Source organism: Lipotes vexillifer, unplaced genomic scaffold, assembly GCF_000442215.2.
Source record: "Lipotes vexillifer unplaced genomic scaffold, Lipotes_vexillifer_v1.1 scaffold560, whole genome shotgun sequence".
In the NCBI taxonomy this organism is placed as follows: Eukaryota; Metazoa; Chordata; class Mammalia; order Artiodactyla; family Lipotidae; genus Lipotes; species Lipotes vexillifer.
This window is the reverse complement of record NW_006792210.1, coordinates 90,596-114,324: the sequence shown is the minus strand read 5'-3', so window position 1 is coordinate 114,324 and position 23,729 is coordinate 90,596. Positions and strand designations below refer to the sequence as shown.

Sequence of the window (23,729 nt, the reverse complement as noted above, 5' to 3'; positions counted from 1 at the left end):
GGGTCATCTGGACACAACTCATTCCCCCTCAGAGACCCAAGACACATCGGGAGCCTCAAACCCACCCCCAAACACTCTCAAGGAAAAGGCTGCCCCTCCTGCAGACAGCCTAAAGCTTCAGTCACACGAAGGGGCAGCCATGGCAGAGGGTGAGACCGAGGGAGGAGATGTTGCATCATTCTCACGCATCCTGGGCTCTCGGCTGAAAGTGATGGACGAGGAGGGCATGTGAGGTGGGAAGCAGTCCTCTGGGCTTAAGAGCAAAAAAAGAAAAAAAACAAAATCCAAGAAGAGAAGAAAGGCATTAAAAAATGTCAGTACTCCCGTGGGACTGTTATTCTTATCTCCAAAAGACATTGTTAGTTAGACTGCCAGGGTCACTTACTTTCCCTCCTCCTTAAACTGCTGTCATTTTATCGCTCCCCGCTCTAAAACACACAGCCCCTGCCACGGCAGCTCCAGAGGGCTCCCGAGGCCTCCCACACACACTCCTTTGCAACTGGCATCAAAGTCTGTTCTGATAAGTATATGCAAGGATATCATTTCCGAGTGCTCCCAGGCAGATTTCATTTGATTCTACAACAGGCTTACAGGGCGGTTAGTATAAACCCCATGCGTGATTTGGAAAACTGGTGCAGAGAAGTTAACCGAGTTGCCCAGGTCCCTAAGTCCCGTGCCCAGATCTTCCCAGGGAGCAGTGAGGACACCACGCTGTGGCTGCCAGCCTCTCCCAACCACCCAGGGCTGGAAGTCAGCTCAGCTCTAACCATGAAGGACAGGAAATCATGGGGCCAGCTCTCGCCCTCTTTCTGCTGCTCTTGAGACACTGATGGCTCTGAAAACCAGAACAGAGTCGAGCAGAGCAGGGAGAAGGTAAACCCTCCAACCAACCCCCCCTCCAGGGCTGACACTTTGTATGTGTGGGCCCAGGGAGGAGAGGGAAGATGCAAGACGGCGCAGCTGCTGAAACCTGGACAGGTTCCTAAGGGGACTCCGTGTTACCCTCTCTCGCCCAAGAGACCTCGGATGCCCCAGTCTCAGAAAACTCCACCAGGAGATAGTCCCAAGCCTCCTCCCGGGAGTCTGTTCCCAGACTCACTACCTTTGCAGCCTCATATGTACCTTAAATTCCTCTCGGTACATTTTAAAGTGTTTTGATGATCCAACTGGCATGATGATTGTATTCTGGTTCCATGACACCCACTCTACTAAGGAGGTTAGATGACCATCCCCCTAAGCCTCGTGAAATAGAGTGTCAGGACCACCCTTTATCTCTCATCTGATAATATCCCGAATGGGTGTGGTTTCCTCCCAGGGGGACAGTATTTCCCAGTCGTTCTGCCGGTTATGCTGGCCTCCATCCTAGGCTCCTACCAGTGACCGAGAATTGTCTGATTCTCTCAAGTCAACCCTTGGTGGTGATGCCCACAAAAGTATGTGCCAACAATGGAAACGGCACTGCTGCCTCAGGAGGAGACAGGCTTGTGCCTATGGGTCTCCCTGTGACCCTCCCAGTCACCGATGCGCTCTCACTGGGCCCAAATGCCTTTGCGGGGGCCAAACCCAAGACCTCACAGGCAGCCAACTGACTGAGCCGAGTCGAGTAACTGGGCCTAGTCCCTGGTCCCTGGCCATGATTTGAAGCATTCAAAGAACAACATTCGATCTGAACCACATAGCAATTTTAAGCATTAAAATCTACAACCTTGAGAGCTCTCAGAGCATAGGTGGAAAGGAGCATGCAACAAGACCTCTCCCTCCCTTCTCTTTCCCCTCAAGCTGAAATAAGGGTTTTCAGAGCCACCCAGAAGCCCAGGGGAAGGCTAGACCTCACGACTCTCATTTCCTGCCATGAAAATCCCTAGTGGGGAGCTGCAGGATGACTGGTGGCTCTTCTGCGCTTGGGCAAGAGGCTTCTCCCCCTCTTCCAATCCAGTTCCCATGACAATTGGCTGGGGTGGCCGAGGCTGTGAGGCTGGAGTCAAATTCAGAATTGAAAGGCCAGCACCCATTCCTCCTACCAGCCAAGCCCAGCTCTCTGATGATGCAGCTTCATACGCACGGATTGTCCGAAGACCCAGTTTGACACAGTTGCTCCAGTGGCAGGCAGGCTCAGCAATCCTGTGTATATATTTTATAGCAGCAACTCCCCACCCTCCCCCCATCACAACACATGTAACACACAGTGTTCACATGCATGCCCCCTCCCATGCACATGCCCAGTTCAGGCACACTAGCTGTGAGCCACCCGTCTTTCCCACTCAAAAAAGCCTGGGGGAACGCAAGGGAATGAGTGCTGAGTGATGCTGTTATAGGGATAACCCGGAATCCACTCAAATTTAGTTTTTCAAAGTGAAACACTGGACTAATGTAAGAAAGGACCCAGAACCCCTTCACAGCCAAAACAGCATGGTTGAGGACTGCTACTTCGTAGCACGGGAAGTTTCTGACCTTGAGGCCAAGGCTGCCCGAGCTCCAAGCAAGGGCCCAGAGCTAAGTCGAGAGCAGAGCCCAACGTGATTGCCACTCCTGACCCACAATGCAGCCAGAGGTTGTTTTGTGTGATGCCCTGAGATTGCTGAGGACTCTTCGCCCCTATCTGTCCTTAGCAAAGCAAACCACAAGCCTGAAAGCTGGCCTAGTGACTTATGGAATCCACGTTCAGAAGGTATCTGTGGGGCCTGCTGTTCTGAGGTGACTAGGCACTTCCAGACATCAGTGCCTGATGACGCTTCTCTCTAGGCTCCAATTTTCTTGCAGACTAGGCACCCTTTCAGGTTTTCTCATCATGACAGAAGCTAGTTTCCATCAAAACGCCCTGACAGCTGGAGAGGATAAACACTAATCTTTTTTTTTTGGTTTTTTTAATGCTCATGACCAGTCAGAGAGGCTACAACTCCACCTCCCACAATCCACACAGCTCTACCCTTGGGCCAGATTTCTGTCAAAGATGATGAGGGACCTCTCATCACAAACATATCTCGGGTGTATTGATGGGCAGGAAGTCAGGCGAGACAGTGACTTGCGGCCCCGCTATGTTAATTTATTGGCCGAATCATAGGAGGTGGCAGCTGATGCTCTAATGATAACTTAGGGGGTGGCGGCAGCAGGAAAGTTTTCTAAAAATGGCTTTTATTACAAGGCTTTCCTGAGTTTGGCTATAACCAGGCATTATGTCATTAGGAAAAACTGATGCCTCTCAACAGAGAAAAAGAAATCTGTTCTCAAAGCAGAGGCTTTCTGCAAGCTATTATCTGTCTCCTTGAAATCACAACATTGAAGATTTCGCAGCAACAGCATCAACACATTGTAAAGAAGGGGGAGTGGGGGAGTGAGAGGAAAGATGGCAAGCGGTTGGTTGTGTTTTTTTTCTTCAATTCATTCACACTTAATAAAGCAAAGCGTAACCCTGAAAATTAAAAATAACATTTCTCTAGTCACCAGAAAAATTGGAAGCTACATGTCCCGGGGCAAAGGGCTTGATTATCTGAGTACAGATTAGCCTCGAGTCTCCAAAGCCAGCCAGCTTTTTCAGCTTTGCCTTCTTTCGCCGCATCAATTGGGTCAGAGACAAAGACCGTTTGCCTTTCCGGCAGTCCCATGGGGGCTGCCTGGCCTAGACCAGTGTGGCATCAGAGAGGAGGGTGGAAGGAGAGGTCTGAATCCCCTGGAGTCAGTCGTTCCCTCCCTCAGTCTCTGGCTATTAATCTCTGCGTCTCTGAGGAGAGAGGAGCTGTTTGCTTCTGGATTCTTTCTCACAAATACCTGAGACTTGGATAATGAAAGCTGACTACACTAAGATGGATGGTGATGTTTGACTGCTATTTGGTAAAATAATAATCATTAAGAGCAAATGGCCAGAAAGTTGAAGCCCTATACTCCCCACTCACGTTCATGGTTCCGTTGATCTCTGCCACCAACTCATCATCTGTAGGGAACTGGTAGATCTGGACTCCATTGCTGACAAGCTCACTGGTGATTTTGATTTTGAACTTCGTTAGCTCACTCTTAGAAATGGCATCTGATTTGGCAATGATGGGGATGATGTTTACCTAGAGAAGGGTGGAGCAAAGCGGCATCATTGTTGGTAATCTGCAGCTGATAGCAGCATGACCTAGGGCTTCTACCAGCTGCCAGAGGGAGCAGCTCAACGCAATCGTCCAGGACTGGCCACCTCCATGGCCAAACAGCAATATAATATACGACAATGAGTGCTTACTGTTTGCTGGGCACTGAACTAAGTGCTTTACAAGGATTAACACAATTAACCCTGACAAAAAACCCTCCCAGGAGGTATTAGTACCACAATGAGAAACTTGAGGCACAGAGAGGCTAAGTAGCTTGTCCAAGGACACAGAGCAGGTAAGTAACAGAACTGGGACCCAGATCCAAGTTTAGCCTTATTCCTAAGTCCACAGTCTTAACCTGCCAGCTCAGATCCAAACTGATGAGCTATGTGATATCTTAATATCAAGGTCACTGCTTGGGCGATTTGAAGCAGAAAGATGAGAGTTGGGAATCGACAGTGGACAAGGGGAGAGGTGGCAACTCCTTGCTAACAGTAAATTGTCCCAGCCCATCAGCGCAGGCTAGCCCCAGCCAGTATGAAAGGAACCACATGCAAAGGGAAGAAGGGCAGGGCTCTCTGAAGATGCACACCTGGCCCTCTTTCTGGCAGCAAACACTGATGAACCAACCCACTTACGTGAAGACGACCCTGTGTTACCAATTTGATCTGAGACTTAGCCAAAAAGAGTTATACTGCTGGATTCTCATGATTAATTTCTGCATAAAGAAAGCAGGTACAGGGCTTCCCTGGTGGCACAGTGGTTGGGAGTCCGCCTGCCGATACAGGGGACACGGGTTCGTGCCCCAGTCCGGGAGGATCCCACATGCCGCAGAGCGGCTGGGCCCGTGAGCCATGGCCGCTGAGCCTGCACGTCCGGAGCCTGTACTCCGCAACGGGAGAGGCCACGGCAGTGAGGGGCCCGCGTACCACACACACAAAAAAGAAAGCAGGTACAAATGCCCAATTTTGGACAGCAGGAGAAAGGACTAATGCTACCCAAAGTTCAATCCACCTGAACCTCAATCCTTGAAATACCTCCAAGAAGTGACAAGGCTTTTACTGCCGGAGGGTAAAGAAACTTACATGCCTGAGTGAGACACAGCACAGCTAACCTCAAGTTCACACAGAAAGCACAGCTGGTCCTGCCAGCAGACTCCAATGGGCTGGCATGGATGGTACTTGGGCCCTGAAAAGAGCTCTAGACTTAAAACAAATTCCACCTCCTTTGATCTTTGCCTAAGGAGCGTCTCTCAAGGCTGACACTGCAGCTTCAGGTGCTGGTCAAAGAAACACTGGACCTTGGAGGCACCTCCCCTTAAAGCCTTGGGGCATGGGGACCGAAGCCCTTGGCAAGGTGGCAACACTTTTCGCCACATCCCCCATTGGCACGTTGTAAACACAGGCCTACCTAACTCAGCTCCTCCGCCAGGCCGCCAGCCGCATCACTCTGCTGCCCTCTTCAAGACATGCAGGATGTGGCGACATTTCCCAAGCGGCCCGTTACTCGTGGGCAGTGAACTCACTGCTGTGAAAAACGAAAAACTGCTCCTATTTTGATGCTAGCTGACCCTCTGTTTTTATAGTGAACGTGCTACTAAACAACTGCATATAAAGTAGATTTTTTTTGTAAAATAAATTCCCTGGAGTCAGAGAGAGCTCGGTCTAAATCCCAGACCCATTACAAGTTGTCTGACCTGGAGCAAGCTACTTACTTGACTGTGCCTCAGTTTCCTCCTGTGTAAAATGGGGATAATAATAGTACCCACCACACTGGATTATTGGAAGGATGAAATAAAAACAATGCCTATAAAGTACTCATCACAGTGCCAGACACATATGAAATGTTAGGGGAGGAAACGTACTAGTAATTAGGCTTTTTAAAGAATCCTGTGGTCGGGCTTCCCTGGTGGCGCAGCGGTTGAGAGTCCACCTGCTGATGCAGGGGACATGGGTTCGTGCCCCGGTCCGCGAAGATCCCACATGCCGCGGAGCGGCTGGGCCCGTGAGCCACGTGACGCTGGGCCTGCGCGTCCAGAGCCTGTGCTCCGCAACGGGAGAGGCCACAACAGTGAGAGGCCCACGTACCGCAAAAAAAAAAAAAAAGAAAGAAAGAAAAAAAAAGAATCCTGTGGTCGACTCTTTTGCACAGCCAATAATCCTTTCACATGAAGAATCACTGTCTAATTTATATCGGATGTGGGACTTGCATTTTTCAGTTTATCTTAAAGCAGGATGTGCTTGATTCCCACAGTCATCTTCCTTGGGTATGGAGGCAATATAACCTGGTGCCACAGATCTGAGTTCAAATCTAGGCTCTGCCAGGAGCTGGCTATATATATATGACAATGGGCATGTCACTTAACCTCTTAGAGCCTCAGTTTTCTCTTCTATAAAATGGGAGGTAATGATAGTGTTTGCCTTACCGAGTTGTTGTGAGGATTCAATGAGATACTCCATGAGGTACTTTTACAGTGGTGACATATAATAAGGGTTTAAAAAATATTAGCTGCTATGATAAAATTATTATTGATAATAAGAATAGTAACTTTTGAAGTCAAGTTTGCATGTTTGATTCTAGTAAAGGTCAGTTAACATCAGGACAAAGGAAAAACACCTTTGCATCGCCAAAGCCTAAGGCCCTAGACCCAGACAGCCGTCTTGCTTGCATCCACCTTTATTCCCAGGAGGGATCAGGGCAGAAAGCTCAGGGAAGACTCATGCCCAGTGCTGGGAAAACATCACAAAGCATACAGCTCAGGTGCTGGGTCAATTAACATCATCTTTATGGAGGGACAGGGAATGAAGGGGAGGATGAAGATGCCACAAAACCTCTCCTGAGCTCTGGCATCTGCATTGCACAAGAGACCAGCAGGAGGGAGCCCAGCTTGCCCTGCCTCCCGCCTGCCCTCGTCCCTGCCTCCCAGGCCTCGGTACCTTACTGTCCAGCTTCTTCATCGTCACTAGGTCCAGAGACTTCAAGGAATGCCCCGTGGGGGCAATGAAGTACAAGCAGGCGTGGATGCGGGAATCATGGTAATTGTGCAGTAACCTGCGAATCTTCAGCTCCTCCTGCAGGTAGGCCTCAAATTGGGCGTCGATGAATTCCACAATGGGCTTGTAGCTAAAGGACAGAGTAGGGAAACGGCCAGACCACTTCAAAAAGCTGGATTTTGATAGGCTTCGAAACTCTTTTAGAAGTTGAAAATGTCCTTGGTAATCCGACTCTCCCCATCCAGCTGGATTTCTCCATCTCCTCTCAGTGGGCCTCCAACTCCATCAGACTGGCCACCTCTTTGGTCCCCACGTGAGCCAACCATATGCCCATCGGTGCGCTTTCTCTCTAGAATGTGCACTTCTCGCTTCTCATCCCAATCCTGCCCTCCCAGGCCTCAGGGCTCGGATGAATGCCCATCTCCTCCACAATTCCCCAGTTATGCCAGAAATCCCTTCTGTGACCCAGGAGTGTAAAAAAGAATTATGCTATTGGATCGCTTACTGTTGCTTCACAAGGATTAGTGTTCCCTCAAACAGACTGTGTCCTTGTGAAGGGCAGGGACAGTGAAGGGCCCTTCTCTGCCCCCATGGGGCCCCGATGCAGTGTGGAGCCCACTGGCAGTACCTGTGGATGGGCTGACTGCACACCAGGCTGGGCTCATGTCTCCGCTTCCTGTGTCTCCCCCACAGTGCCTAATACTCAAGCTGGTACCCAGTGGTGGTCAGGACCTCCCCTTGACCCATTGCTGGGAAATCTTCCAGAACACAGTGGGTTCTGCTCAATCTTCCTGGGTTCGAGGCGCTCCCCACTTGGCTCCCCTAAGGTCCAGATATTTTTCCAGTTCTCATTTCCTCTAAGGTCGTGACTTTAAAATCTACGTATTCGGACAAAATTTGGTAAAGACAGTCCCGCCTGCACAACCTTAACACATGTGCACGCGCGCGCGCACACACACACACACACACACACACACACACACACACACACACCACACGCCCCACCCCCCAGCTCACTAAGTCTCCAGGCACGGCGCTCCCGTGTGGCTCCAAGTCTTGCCGGGAGTCTCCTCTCTGTCCTGGGAAGCTTCTCTGTTCTCTCCCAGGCCATTCCTGCCACCCCTGAAGCCTCTTCCTGCTCTAGCTAGGTCATCTTAGCCTCCGCCCTGCCTCTGTTCTCATCTCCCTGTCTGTCCGCTTCCCCTCCCTCCAGGGCTTCTCCCTTCAAGCTAGAAGAGGTTTAGCATCCGGCCCGGGACAGGGAGTCTGCAGAGACCACTGCAGGAAGGGAACACGATTGAAGGAGGAGCAGCAGCTCCCACCCTGAGCCTTTTTGAAAGATCCCCCTAGTAGAGAAGGCAAAAGAGCTTTTTTAAAAAGAATCACAGAATTCTAGATTCTGAGAGCTACATACAGAGAGAGCCAGATGCTGGGGACCTCTGGAGTCTCAGAGAAAAATCTAAAAATATAGTCCTTTCTTTTTCCTTTGATCCCTATGAGCCAAACATTGTTCTGAAGGGTAAGAGCATCAAAGAACCTGTTGGTTGCAGAGATCCTTAGAAGGTTCCTGAAGAATTAGGAGTGGGGGCGGGGGGATACATCCCTTAGGTTTATCCAATTAATTTTCAGGTGACAGGCTCACTTGAGTGATCTAATTATGGCACTGCTACATTTTTTCCCTCCATTACATAACTTTTTTACTTCGTTTTTTTTTTTTTTTTTTGCGGTACGCGGGCCTCTCACTGTTGTGGCCTCTCCCGTTGCGGAGCACAGGCTCCGGACGCGCAGGCTCAGAGGCCATGGCTCACGGGCCCAGCCGCTCCGCGGCATGTGGGATCTTCCCGGACCAGGGCACGAACCCACGTCCCCTGCATCGGCAGGCGGACTCTCAACCACTGCGCCACCAGGGAAGCCCCTGGACCATCTTTTGTTGTCATTCTACACATCACATGCCCGTTAGCCCTGTGTGGTCCTGGTCACTCCCATGGCCTCAGTTATCACTGTCTCCTATCCGCTTCCTAGACACCCGGAAGTCATCCCAGTCTCCTTCTCCCACGTGCCAGTCCTCAGTGCAAACGCACCTGTCAGAAGCTCCCCTGCTGGAAACCCAGAAGGCCTGGTCACAGACATTATACTTGAACAGCACCATCTCAGACATCAAAGCCAAGATACCATAAGGTCAGGTCTACTGGAACAGTGCCCAGAGTGACAACAGCTAATCTACTCCATCCTTCCAGTCACCTCTTCCCTCTATGCTCACTGCTATTCCACTCTCTCCTCATGGACTCATCACCCCTCAAAAACATGTCCACTGTGCCCTCTGAAACCCCTGAACCATGGTAAACAAAAGTGCCTACCTCTTTGCCACTCAGAGTGTGATCCTTGGATAGGCAGCACTATGGTCACCTGAAAGCTTGTTACAAATCCAGACTCTCCGGTCCCCAAACCAGACCTACAGGAGCAGAATCTACGTCTTATTAAGAGCCTCAGTGGCTTGTATGCAACTTTAAAGTTTGAGAAGTGCTGGCCTTACCTCTTCACGCTACTGGTAACCTAATTCTCCTCTGAGGACCCTGCAACCCTGAGGACCCCATTGCCTGGCAGCCCCCTCCTATGTAGGCTTCTTTTTTTTTTTGGCTGTGTTGGGTCTTCGTTGCTGCGTGCGGGCTTTCTCTAGTTGTGGCGAGCGGGGGCTACTCTTCGTTGCAGTGCGCGGGCTTCTCAATGCAGTGGTTTCTCTTGTTGTGGAACACGGGCTCTAGGCGCGCGGGCTTCAGTAGTTGTGGCACACAGGCTCAGTAGTTGTGGCTCGCGGGCTCTAGAGCACAGGCTCAGTAGTTGTGGTGCACAGGCTTAGGTGCTCCGCAGCATGTGGGACCTTCCCGGACCAGGGCTCGGACCCGTGTCCCCTGCATCGGCAGGCGGATTCTTAACCACTGCGCCACCAGGGAAGTCCCCTGTGTAGGCTTCTTATTCTCCCACAACCTGTGTACGTTGGGCTCAGTGTGTGGGCATTCAGGCAGCCCCTCAGCGCCACTTCTAGGGCGTTACTCCTCTACCTCAGTGTAAAAAACTTTCTCCGTTTGAGGCCTGTTCCATCCTCTTCTGGCGGTGCCTGACCCCGTCTTTCTCCCTGTGCTGGTGACTGCACTGTGCTTGAGGACAGGCCATCAACCTTCAGCCTCTTTATTCCTTGATCGCCTGAACTTCGCCAACCTCCAGCTCCCTCTACTTCAGCCACCTACACATCATACCATTCGCTAGGCCAGCTTCACCCAAGACAGCTTCTAACACCCCACTATCTGAGCACCACTGCACAACTTGCCAGCTCTCCTTCAGTCTGCCTAAACCTGACCTTTCACCTCACAGAATCCTCTGGTACCTTGACCTCTCCATTATCTCACAGGGTATCAACCCCCTCCTGGCCTCATCTCCTTCTCAGCCCAGGCTGACCCCCATAACTGATTGTCCAAAACACTCTTTTATCAACTCATCTCCCACCACACCCCTGCTTTCTACCCTCCTTGCCTAGCAAAACTGCTGGGCTGAATAAATTTCAGGATCTGCTTTCTGCTCCTACACCACTGCTGCTGAAGTTGACTCGAAGCAATCACAAAATGTTGTTGGGTCTTGGGGACTTCCCTGGTGGTCCAATGGGTAAGGCTCTGCGCTACCAATGCAGGGGGCCCGGGTTCGATCCCTGGTCAGGGAACTAGATCCCACGTGCATGCCACAACTAAAACCCAAGGCTGCCAAAATAAATAAATAAATAAATATTAAACAAACAAACAAACAAAAAAACTTTGGGTCTTGGTACCCAAATTCCTGGCCTCCAACCTCACATAGGCCTTTAAAACAACATGACAGTCCTTTTGCCCAGCCTTGATTGGCTCCATTCCTACTGCTTTCATTGACCATGCCAAACTTTCAACACTTTCCTCAAGCTCCAGAACTTATTCATGACCCCTTCCCTCTCACAAGACGGTATTACCTTCTACTTTATCAACACAGTCAAGGTCACCAGGCTCACACTACCCCAACCCACCTCACTCCCTCCCCTTCCCTGTTCCCCTCTGGTCTCTGAGGATGAAGGGTCCCACATCCTGTTCAAGGTCCACCGTCCCTTGTGTACTTGATCTTATCCCTTTCAGCCTCTTTGAGAACCTGGCTTCATCTATCAGCTCCTCACCTACTACTGACTACTCCCTCCCTGCAACGTATAAACAGGCTAAAGTCTTCCCTCATCACAAAAAAAAAAAGAAGATCTGGGCTTCCCAGGTGGCGCAGTGGTTGAGAGTCCGCCTGCCGATGCTAGGGGACACGGGTTCGTGCCCTGGTCCGGGAAGATCCCACATGCTGCGGAGCGGCTGGGCCCGTGAGCCATGGCCGTTGAGCCTGCGCATCCGGAGCCTGTGCTCTGCAACGGGAGAGGCCACAACAGTGAGAGGCCCGCGTACCGCAAAAAAAAAAAAAAAAAAAAAAGATCTTTCCACAGCCCAGTCCTCCTCAACCACACATTTCTCCCCAACTACTGCCCTGTGTCTTTTCTTCCCTTAGTCAAGTTTCTTTTCTGCACCTACCACAGGGTCTGGCATATAATAGGTGCCCAATAAATATTTAATGCGTGGATAGAGATTTTTTTTGGAAAGAATAATCTATTCATTTATTTATTTTTACTTCTCATTCATTCCTCAACGCACTGTAGACTGTTTTCCACCCTCACCAGCATCCTAGTTGAAACCTTAGATGGATACTTTGGGGGCTTTTTTGTTGTTGTTGTTTGAAGTATAGTTGATCTACAATGTTGTGTTAGTTTCAGGTGTACAGCAAAGTGATGCAGTTATACTGTATATCTTCTTTTTCAGATTCTTTTCCATAATAGGTTATTACAAGATATTGAACATAGTTCCCTGTGCTATACAGTAGGTCCTTGTTGTTTATTTTGTCTATAGTAGTGTGTATCTGTTAATCCCAACCTCCTAATTTATCCCTCCCCCGCTTCCCCCTCTGGTAACCATAAGTTTGTTTTCTATGTCTGTGGGTTGGATACTTTTGGTCTTAAATGATGAAAAGTTAGAGGTGTTTATTTTCTTTTTCCCATCAATGTATATATCATTCATTCATTCAACAAATGTGTACTGAATACCCACTCTAAGACAGTTCACTACCTTGTACTCATCGTGCAAGATTTCAAGACTTAGCCCAGTCATTCCTGATCACCTCCTCTCCCCTTTCAGCAACCTGCACCCTATGCTCCCGCCACCAGGCCTGACTGGTGCTCTTCCTGTGCACACAGGCCCCCTCCACATACCTCTGTTACTGTACTTACCACATTATGTAGAGTTTGTATACATATTTGCCCCCTCTACTCAACTACAAGCTCCTTAACTAGAGCCTGTGTCTTATTTCTCAGTAGCCCTGGCACCTCACACTGTACCTGGCACACAGTAGGCATTTAGTATTTTATAAACTGAACTAGATCTCCCGCATCAATTGGTTACTATTTTCTATTTCTCTCACAGCTGCCCCTTCCTCTCCATCCTGGAAGCTTCTGCTCCTGTTCAAGCCCTTGTCATCTCTCCCATCCTCATAAAACTCACCTGTGACCTTCTTGCTTCCCTCCACACACTGCTTTATCTTTTTCCCAGCTCAGAAAAGCTTTTTAAAGGAGCAGTGTATATCCACTTTATCTGCTTTTTAAATTTTTTCAACTCTTTTTATTTTAAATTTTTTTAATTAATTAATAAAAAAAATTTTTTTTGGCTGCATTGGGTCTTCATTGCTGCACACAGGCTTTCTCTAGTTGCAGCGAGCAGGGGCTACTCTTCGTTGCGGTGAGCGGGCTTCTCATTGTGGTGGCTTCTCTTGTTGCGGAGCATGGGCTCTAGGCCCGGGGACTTCAGTAGTTGTGGCATGTGGGCTCTAGAGCGCAGGCTAGGTAGCTGTGGCACACGGGCTTAGTCGCTCCACGGCATGTGTGATCTTCCCAGACCAGGGCTCGAACCCATGTCCCTTACATTGGCAGGCGGATTCTTAACCATTACGCCACCAGGGAAGTCCCCAAAATTTATTTTTAATTATGCAAAGAATACATGTACTTAATCTACCCTCCTCAGAGGTAACTACTAATAGTAGTTACCATTTTTAGTTTGTTGTTTATTCCTGCGGACTTTTTTCTCTGCTTCTATAAACAGAGAGAGAGATGCTTGTTTTACTGGGAAGGGGCAGATTTATACAAATGGCATCATGATCTGTGTATCATTCTTCAACTTCTTTTTTTCACTTAACAACATGTTTATGTAAGTATATGTAGATCTAACTCATTCTTTTACACTCTGCCAAATACAGTTCCATGGTATGGTTGTACTACAGACCATGTAGTTGCCCTATTGGTGGAAATTTAGACTGTTTAAAAATTTTTTTTCATTCCATAACCAATGCTGCAGTGAACATCGTTTTTCTGTGCTTTTTATGAACATGTACAGTTGTTTCTCTAGGCTATATTCCTAAAGGTGGACCTGCTGGATCATAAGATATTCACATTTAAAATTTTAATAGATAACATCAAATTTGACCTTTACAAAATCTGTGTCAATTTATACTCCCAGCAACATGAATAAAATTACCTGGTATTAATGGATATTATATTTTTATGTTTTATTTTTGCAAATCTGATAGATGAAAAGAATACTTCACTGTTTCATTTTGCATTTCCCTACTCACTGATGAAGCTGAATGACAATCATTTCATATGCTAATGCCCATTTACATTTCCCCTTCTGTCAATTACTTGTTTATTTTTCATTGAAGTGTAGAAGCTCTTTTTACATTTTAGAAAAATTCTTTGCTATACAGGTTGCAAATATTTCCTCCTCATCTGTAGTTCGTTTTTACTTTTGTTTATAGTATCTTTACATAGACTATTGACTGAAAAAATGCACAACCTAAAAGTTGAGAATTATGTTTAATTTGGTGGACAAAACTGAGGCCTTAAGCCCAGAAGACAGCTTCTCAGAGAGTTCTGAAGGACTGCTCCAAAGAGGTAAGGGAGGAGGCAGGATATACAGAGTGTTTTGCAACAAAAACCAGGTAGTCAGAACATCAAAAGATTACTGTTAATTAAAGAAAACCAGACATCTCAAGCTAATGAATGTAGCACTTTTCTATGTATGGGAAGAGACAAGAGTCTGGCTGGGCTCATTGAAATCATGCCTTTGACAGGCATCTTAACTATCTAGGGCCAGTATCCTGCTTTTCTCCATCTATTCTGAGTCCCCTCAGGGTGCACTTTTGCAGGTGGCCTCAGTGGCTGCTGGCTTGATGGCCTCAACATCCTTTGTTTACTGAAAAAGCAGGCGACATTTTTCATCCACAAGAAAAAGGTTTTTGCTTTTGTTTTAACTTTAACAAATTTAAATCTGGCACTCTTCTATGACTTTTGGATTTTGTGTCATGATTAGAAAAGCCTTCTCTAAGGGATCAATAGCAGAATAACTGAGGCAGAAGAACGGATAAGTGACCTGGAAGATAAAATAGTGGAAATAACTACTGCAGAGCACAATAAAGAAAAAAGAATGAAAAGAACTGAGGACAGTCTCAGAGACCTTTGGGACAACATTAAACGCACCAACATTCGAATTATAGGGGTTCCAGAAGAAGAAGAGAAAAAGAAAGGGACTGAGAAAAGATTTGAAGAGATTATAGTTGAAAACTTCCCTAATATGGGATAGGAAATAGTTAATCAAGTCCAGGAAGCACAGAGAGTCCCATACAGGATAAATCCAAGGAGAAATACACCAAGACACATATAAATCAAACTGTCAAAAATTAAATACAAAGAAAACATATTAAAAGCAGCAAGGGAAAAACAACAAATAACACACAAGGGAATCCCCATAAGGCTAACAGCTGATCTTTCAGCAGAAACTCTGCAAGCCAGAAGGGAGTGGCAGGACATATTTAAAGTGATGAAGGAGAAAAACCTGCAACCAAGATTACTCTACCCAGCAAGGATCTCATTCAGATTTGATGGAGAAATTAAAACCTTTACAGACAAGCAAAAGCGAAGAGAGTTCAGCACCACCAAACCAGCTTTACAAACAAATGCTAAAGGAACTTCTCTAGGCAGGAAACACAAGAGAAGGAAAAGACCTACGATAACAAACCCAAAACAATTAAGAAAATGGGAACAGGAACATACATATCGATAATTACCTTAAATGTAAATGGATTAAATGCTCCAACCAAAAGACACAGACTGGCTGAAGGGATACAAAAACAAGACCCACATATATGATGTCTACAAGAGACCCACTTCACACTTAGAGACACATACAGACTGAAAGTGAGGGGATAGAAAAAAGATATTCCATGCAAGTGGAAATCAAAAGAAAGCTGGAGTAGCAATTCTCGTATCAGACAAAATAGACTTTAAAATAAAGATTATTAGAAGAGACAAAGAAGGACACTACATAATGATCAAGGGATCGATCCAAGAAGAAGATATAACAACTGTAAATATTTATGCACTCAACATAGGAGCACCTCGATACATAAGGCAAATACTAACAGCCACAAAAGGGGAAATCGACAGTAACACAATCATACTAGGGGACTTTAACACCCCACTTTCACCAGTTGACAGATCATCCAAAATGAAAATAAATAAGGAAACACAAGCTTTAAATGATACATTAAACAAGATGGACTTTATTGATATTTACAGGATATTCCATCCAAAAACAACAGAATACACATTCTTCTCAAGTGCCCATGGAACATTCTCCAGGATAGATCATATCTTGGGTCACAAATCAAGCCTTGGTATATTTAAGAAAATTGAAATCGTATCAAGTATCTTTTCTGACCACAACGCTATAAGACTAGATATCAATTACAGGAAAAATTCTGTAAAAAATACAAACACATGGAGGCTAAACAATACACTACTTAATAAGCAAGAGATCACTGAAGAAATCAATGAGGAAATCAAAAAATACCTAGAAACAAATGACAATGGAAACACGACAACACAAAACCTATGTGATGGAGAAAAAGCAGTTCTAAGAGGAAAGTTTATAGCAATACAATCCTACCTTAAGAAACAAGAAACATCTCAAATAAACAATCTAACCTTACACCTAAAGCAATTAGAGAGAGAAGAACAAAATAACCCCAAAGTTAGCAGCAGGAAAGAAATCTTAAAGATCAGATCAGAAATAAATGAAAAAGAAATGAAGGAAATGATAGCAAAGATCAATAACACTAAATTCTGGTTCTTTGAGAAGATAAACAAAAGATAAACCATTAGCCAGACTCATCAAGAAAAAAAGGGAGAAGACTCAAATCAATAGAATTAGAAATGAGAAAGGAGAAGTAACAACTGACACGGCAGAAATAAAAAAAATCAAGAGGGATTACTACAAGCAACTATACGCCAATAAAATGGACAACCTTCTGAGACTGAATGAGGAAGAAATAGAAAATATGAACAGACCAATCACAAGCACTGAAATTGAAACTGTGATTAAAAATCTTCCAACAGGACTTCCCTGGTGGCACAGTGGTTAAGAATCCCCCTGCCAGTGCAGGGGACACAGGTTCGAGCCCTGGTCCGGGAAGATCCCACGTGCTGCCGAGCAACTAAGCCCGTGCGCCACAACTACTGAGCCTGCGCTTTGGAGCCTGCGAGCCACAACTACTGAGGCCCACGTACTGCAACGAAGAGTAGCCCCCACGCACCACAACAAAGAGTAGTCCCCACTCACCACAACTAGAGAAAGCCCGTGTGCAGCAATGAAGATCCAACGCAGCCAAAAATAAATAATAAAAAAAAAAATCTTCCAACAAACAGAAGTCCAGGACCAGATGGCTTCACAGGCGAATTCTATCAAACATTTAGAGAAGAGGTAACACCTACCCTTCTCAAATTCTTCCAAAATATAGCAGAGGGAGGAACACTCCCAAACTCATTCTACGAGGCCACCATCACCCTGATACCAAAACCAGACAAAGATGTCACGAAGAAAGAAAACAACAGGCCAATATCACTGATGAACATAGATGCAGAAGTCCTCAACAAAATACTAGCAAACAGAATCCAACAGCACATTAAAAGGATCATACACCATGATCAAGTGGGGTTTATCCCAGGAATGCAAGGATTCTTCAATATACACAAATCAATCAATGTGATACACCATATTAACAAAATGAAGGAGAAAAACCATATGATCATCTCAATCGATGCAGAGAAAGCTTTGAACAAAATTCAACACCCATTTATGATAAAAACCCTCCAGAAAGTAGGCATAGAGGGAACTTTCCTCAATATAATAATGGCCATATATGAAAAACCCACAGCCAACATCATCCTCAATGGTGAAAAATTGAAACCATTTCCACTAAGATCAGGAACAAGAGAAGGTTGCTCACTCTCACCACTATTACTCAACATAGTTTTGGAAGTTTTAGCCACAGCAATCAGAGAAGAAAAAGAAATAAAAGAAATCCAAATCAGAAAAGAAGTAAAGCTGTCACTGTTTGCAGATGATGTGATACTATAAATAGAGAATCTTAAAGATGCTACCAGACAACTACTAGAGCTAATCAATGAATTTGGTAAAGCAGCAGGATACAAAATTAATGCACAGAAATCTCTAGCATTCCTATATACTAATGATGAAAAATCTGAAAGTGAAATTAAGAAAACACTCCCATTTACCACTGCAACAAAAAGAATAAAATATCTAGGAATAAACCTACGTAAGGAGACAAAAGACCTGTATACAGAAAATTATAAGACACTGATGAAAGAAATTAAAGATGATACAAATAGATGGAGAGATATACCATGTTCTTGGATTAGAAGAATCAACATTGTGAGAATGACTCTACTACCCAAAGCAATCTACAGATTCAATTCAATCCCTATCAAACTACTGCTGGCATTTTTCACAGAACTAGAACAAAAAATTTCACAATTTGTATGGAAACGCAAAAGACCCCGAATAGCCAAAGCAATCTTGAGAACAAAAAACGGAGCTAGAGAAATCAGGCTCCCTGACTTCAGACTATACTACAAAGCTACAGTAATCAAGAAAGTATGGTACTGGCACAAAAACAGAAATATAGATCAATGGAACAGGATAGAAAGCCCAGAGATAAACCCACGCACATACGGTCACCTTATCTTTGATAAAGGAGGCAAGAATATACAGTGGAGAAAAGACAGCCTCTTCAGTAAGTGGTGCTGGGAAAACTGGACAGCTACATGTAAAAGTAGGAAATTAGAACACTCCCTAACATCATACACAAAAATAAACTCAAAATGGATTAAAGACCTAAATGTAATAAGGCCAGACACTATGAAACTCTTAGAGGAAAACATAGGCAGAACACTCTATGACATAAATCACAGCAAGATCCTTTTTGACCCACCTCCCAGAGAAATGGAAATAAAAACAAAAATAAACAAATGGGACCTAATGAAACTTAAAGCTTTTGCACAGCAAAGGAAATCATAAACAAGACCAAAAGACAACCCTCAGAATGGGAGAAAATATTTGCAAATGAAGCAACTAACAAAGGATTAACCTCCAAAATTTACAAGCAGCTCATGCAGCTCAATGACAAAAAAACAACCCAATCCAAAAATGGGCAGAAGACCTAAATAGACATTCCTCCAAAGAAGATATACAGACTGCCAACAAACACATGAAAGAATGCTCAACATCACTAATCATTAGAGGAATGCAAATCAAAATTACAATGAGGTATCATTGCACACCGGTCAGAATGGCCATCATCAAAAAATCTACAAACAATAAATGCTGGAGAGGGTGTGGAGAAAAGGGAACCCTCCTGCACTGTTGGTGGGAATGTAAATTGATACAGCCACTATGGAGAACAGTATGGAGGTTCCTTCAAAAACTAAAAATAGAACTACCATACAACCCAGCAATCCCACTACTGGGCATATACCCTGAGAAAATCATAATTCAAAAAGAGTCACATACCAAAATGTTCATTGCAGCTCTATTTACAATACCTAGGACATGGAAGCAACCTAAGTGTCCATCAACAGATGAATGGATAAAGAAGATGTGGCACATATATACAATGGAATATTACTCAGCCATAAAAGGAAACGTAATTGAGCTATTTGTAATGAGGTGGATAGACCTAGAGTCTGTCATACAGAGTGAAGCAAGTCCGAAAGAGAAAGACAAATACCGTATGCTAACACATATATATGGAATTTAAGAAAAATAAAATGTCATGAAGAACCTAGGAGTAAGACAGGAATAAAGACACAGACCTACTAGAGAACGGACTTGAGGATAAGGGGAGGGGGAAGGGTGAGTTGTGACAAAGCGAGAGAGAGCCATGGACATATATACACTACCAAATGTAAGTTAGATAGCTAGTGGGAAGCAGCCGCATAGCACAGGGAGATCAGCTCGGTGCTTTGTGACCGCCTGGAGGGGTGGGATAGGGAGGGTGGGAGGGAGGGAGACGCGGGAGGGAGAGGCAAGAGGGAAGAGATATGGGGACATATGTATATGTATAACTGATTCATTTGGTTATAAAGCAGAAACTAACACACCATTGTAAAGCAATTATACCCCAATAAAGATGCTAAAAAAAAAAGATGTGGCACATATATACAATGGAATATTACTCAGCCATAAAAAGAAACGAAATTGAGTTATTTGTAGTAAGGTGGATGGACTCAGAGTTTGTCATACAGAGTGAAGTAAGTCAGAAAGAGAAAAACAAATACTGTATGCTAACACGTATATATGGAATCTAAGGGGGAAAAAAAAGGTCATGACGAACCTAGGGGCAAGATGGGTATAAAGACACAGACCTACTAGAGAACGGACTTGAGGATAGGGGGAGGGGGAAGGGTAAGCTGTGACAAAGTGAGAGAGTGGCATGGACATATATACACTACCAAACGTAAAACACATAGCTAGTGGGCTTCCCTGGTGGCGCAGTGGTTGAGAGTCCGCCTGCCAATGCAGGGGACACGGGTTCGTGCCCCGGTCTGGGAAGATCCCACATGTCGCGGAGCGGCTAGGCTCGTGAGCCATGGACACTGAGCCTGCGCACCCAGAGCCTGTGCTCCACAACGGGAGAGGCCACAACAGTGAGAGGCCCGCGTACCGCAAAAAAACCCAACAAAACAAACAAACAAAAAACAGTAGTTAGCTAGTGGGAAGCAGCCGCATAGCACAGGGAGATCAGCTGGGTGCTTTGTGACCACCTAGAGGGGTGGGATAGGGAGGGTGGGAGGGAGGGAGATGCAAGAGGGAAGAGATATGGGAACATATGTATATGTATAACTGATTCACTTGCTTATAAAGCAGAAACTAATACACCATTGTAAAGCAATTATACTCCAATAAACATGTTTTAAAAAAAAGCCTTCTCTACCCCCAAAGTTATAAAAATATTCTCTTATATTTTTTCCTCATATTTTTAGAAGTTGTTTTTAATCCAACTGGAATCTATTTTTGTGAATGGTGTTTGTGTGGGATGGTGTAATCTTATGTTTTCCTAACGGATGGCCTATTTTCCCAGCACACCACGTTTTTTGTTTGTTTGTTTGTTTGTTTGTTTTTTGCGGTACGCGGGCATCTCACTGCTGTAGCCTCTCCCGTTGCGGAGCAGAGGCTCCGGACGCGCAGGCTCAGCAGCCATGGCTCACGGGCCCAGCCGCTCTGTGACATGTGGGATCTTCCTGGACCGGGGCACGAACCCGTGTCCCCTGCATCGGAAGGCAGACTCTCAACCACTGCGCCACCAGGGAAGCCCACATTTTCTTGAATAGTCCATTCTTTCCTTGCTAACTTACAAATGCTAAATTCCCATATAAACATGGATTTGATCTTGGACTCATTTTTCTGTTCAATTGCTCCGTTTGCTATTCTTTTTTTAATAAATAAATAAATTTACTTATTTATTTATTTTTGGCTGCATTGGGTCTTCATTGCTGTGCACAGGTTTTCTCTAGTTGTGGCGAGCGGGGGCTACTATTCGTTGCGGTGCGCGGGCTTCTTACTGTGGTGGCTTCTCTTGTTGCGGAGCACGGGCTCTAGGTGCACAGCCTTCAATAGTTGTGGCACGAGGGCTCAGTAGTTGTGGCTCTCGGGCTCTAGAGCACAGGTCCAGTAGTTGTGGCACACAGGCTTAGTTGCTCCATGCCATGTGGTATCTTCCCGGACCAGAGCTCGAATCCCTGTCCCCCGCACTGGCAGGTGGATTCTTATCCACTGCGCCACCAGCGAAGTCCCTCCTTTCGCTATTCTGATGCCTTTACTTCCTTACCTCCCATTCACTCATGGCAATCTAGTTTCTACCCACGACTTCCATGGAATTATTATTCCTAAGTGTATTAATGACCTTCTTGTTGCCAAACCCAATGGATCTTTTTCAGTTTTTATCTCTCTGGACACTGTTTATCATTCCCTCACATATGCTACATAATACAACTCTCCCTTGCTTCTTCTACCAATAAAAGTCACGATCATAACAATATCTTCTGTTCGTTAGTTACCCCGTGCCAGGCACTGTTTAAGCGTTTCCTAAGCCACACACGTGGAGTATGCCTCACCCATAAGCCTCTGGGTAGATATCAGTATTATCACCATCCCCACTTTACAGGAAACTGAGGCATAAAGAATTTAAGTGCCTAGTTGCAGTGTAAGCCCTGACAGTTGTAACTTGCATTTTTGTAACGCAAGTGTCTGATTTAAGCTTTGATTTCGGAGGCATCCACTTCAAAAAGGCACCTACTTCAAGGACAGCTATCACGAATAAACACACTGCCAGCCACAGAAAGATAAGGAACCAGCCCCGTCCACCCCCAACCCCACCCCAGGCTCCCTTGTTTTAAAGATATTGGTGGATTTCTATAACTGACCATTTAGGCCACTTGTTTTGTTCTCTCCCCACGTGTTAAATTCCCGCTCTTATGTTTTACATTCACCAATAAAGAGTAAGCCCGCAAAACCACAGGCTGCCTACCCTCGATCCCTATGAAAGCAGAACCCCAGGCCCAGGTGCTCTCTCTCTCTTTCTCTACCCTCGACCTCGCTGTGTAGCCCCAGGTGTGCCTTGTCCTTTCCAGAACCTGTGAGTAATTAAACCCTTTTTTCCCCTTCAAGTTTCCTAACGGTTATTACTGAGGGCATCTTGCAGTCATAATAAGAACCACAAGGGCCGGTCCAGCCGCAGCATTGGTTATGGATAGGCTGAGACCAGCACAAAACGCTTGTCCAAGATCCCTGAGCTAATAAGTAGCAAGATGGGACTTGAACCTAGGTCTGTCTGAGACCAAAGCCTTAAGTTCCTAAGCACACCCCTTTCCAGCCTGTCCTCTGTCTCCCTCTTGAGTTCCTTTTGCTTCAGCAGCTTTCAAATGGTGCCCTTCACGATATGGCCTTCGTCACTGCTCTTCTCAGTTTGCCCTCCACCCTGGGTAAAGCAGGGCCTTCTGATGCTGTCTTTCAGTGCAGCTGCACTGACCTATCTATGTCCTCATGGCCCTGTCAGAATGGAGAAAACACTGCTTTTTATTATAAATCCCTGGAGCTTACTCCACTTCTGTTCCCCAGCCCATTTCCCGGAGGCTTCTCATTTTTACTTACGCGAGTTTGTATTATTTGATATAAGCACGTATCACATTTATAATCAGGAAAAACAGTAAGGATATTAAAAATATAAGAGAAGTAGGTTAGCCTCTAAGGGGCTCTATCAGTTTGGCCCTCCCAAACGATCATTATGCAGGCGTTTTCCAATGTTAGATATGTCGACTATATGTTACTGAGAACTGTGAAAAATTTAATGGAGAAGATGCTGAGCAATCTGCAGCTGAGATTAATCACTCATATTGTGACCCAAATATCCCCTTTCCCCAGGGTTTAATTTATTCTCCACCAAACAAGATTAGCACAATATGCAGGCCTATACAAAGCAGAGGTGTCCTTTGTCTAGAATTTCAAATGGAAAACAGAATTCAGTTCAATTATTAAGGAGCTAAATATATTTATTCATTATAAGGAAATGAGTATGGCTGTTGTTATTTTAAGGGAGAAATAGAAGAATTTGGGATACAGTTCATCTGAGAAGCAAGGGAATCCTCAAAGGATGAGCACTTTGCTCAAAATGATTAATGACCTTTTCTGTGAAGAGCACCTGTGATAACCATGTGACTTTTAGTTAAATGCAGATGGTGCCTGACGCCCTCCCCCTCCCTCAACCCAGCCCTCATCTCGTCCTCATCTGAGCCTCACTCCAGCCCTCACTGGCACACCATTCTCAACCACCCACAGTCTCTCCTCCTACCTCTCTGCTTATTCCAGCTCGGTCTCTTTCCAGGATGTCTTTTCCTCCATCTGCTAACTTAATATCCTCAGGTTTTTATCTTTAGCCCAGCGTTCATCTCACTCGGCTCCAATCCCTGGATGATCTTACGTGTGTCCGTGGCTGGAACATATCACCTATACCTTGATAACCCAAGTCTGTTTACAGCGCAGACCCTCTCCTGACCTCTAACCCTGCATATTCAGCTGCCTATCCTCTCTCGATGGTCCGCAGGCAGCTCAAACTCAACACTTCCTAAACAGAGCTGATTCTTCTTAAACCTGGTTCTTACGGTAAC

General features: G+C 45.6%; 1 protein-coding gene across 4 annotated transcripts in view; it reads right to left on the bottom strand.

Annotated features, from left to right (window-relative positions):
* Positions 1-23,729, bottom strand: part of SEPTIN6 (septin 6) — a 68,672-nt gene that overhangs the window by 21,725 nt on the left and 23,218 nt on the right. For all 4 annotated transcript variants that reach the window (XM_007465437.1, XM_007465440.1, XM_007465438.1 and 1 more), the window contains exons 4-5: positions 7,004-7,190; positions 3,891-4,052 (exon numbers count right to left, since the gene is read on the bottom strand). In XM_007465437.1, coding sequence (XP_007465499.1) covers positions 3,891-4,052; positions 7,004-7,190 — 349 coding nt within the window. The remainder of the gene's footprint in view (positions 1-3,890; positions 4,053-7,003; positions 7,191-23,729) is intronic.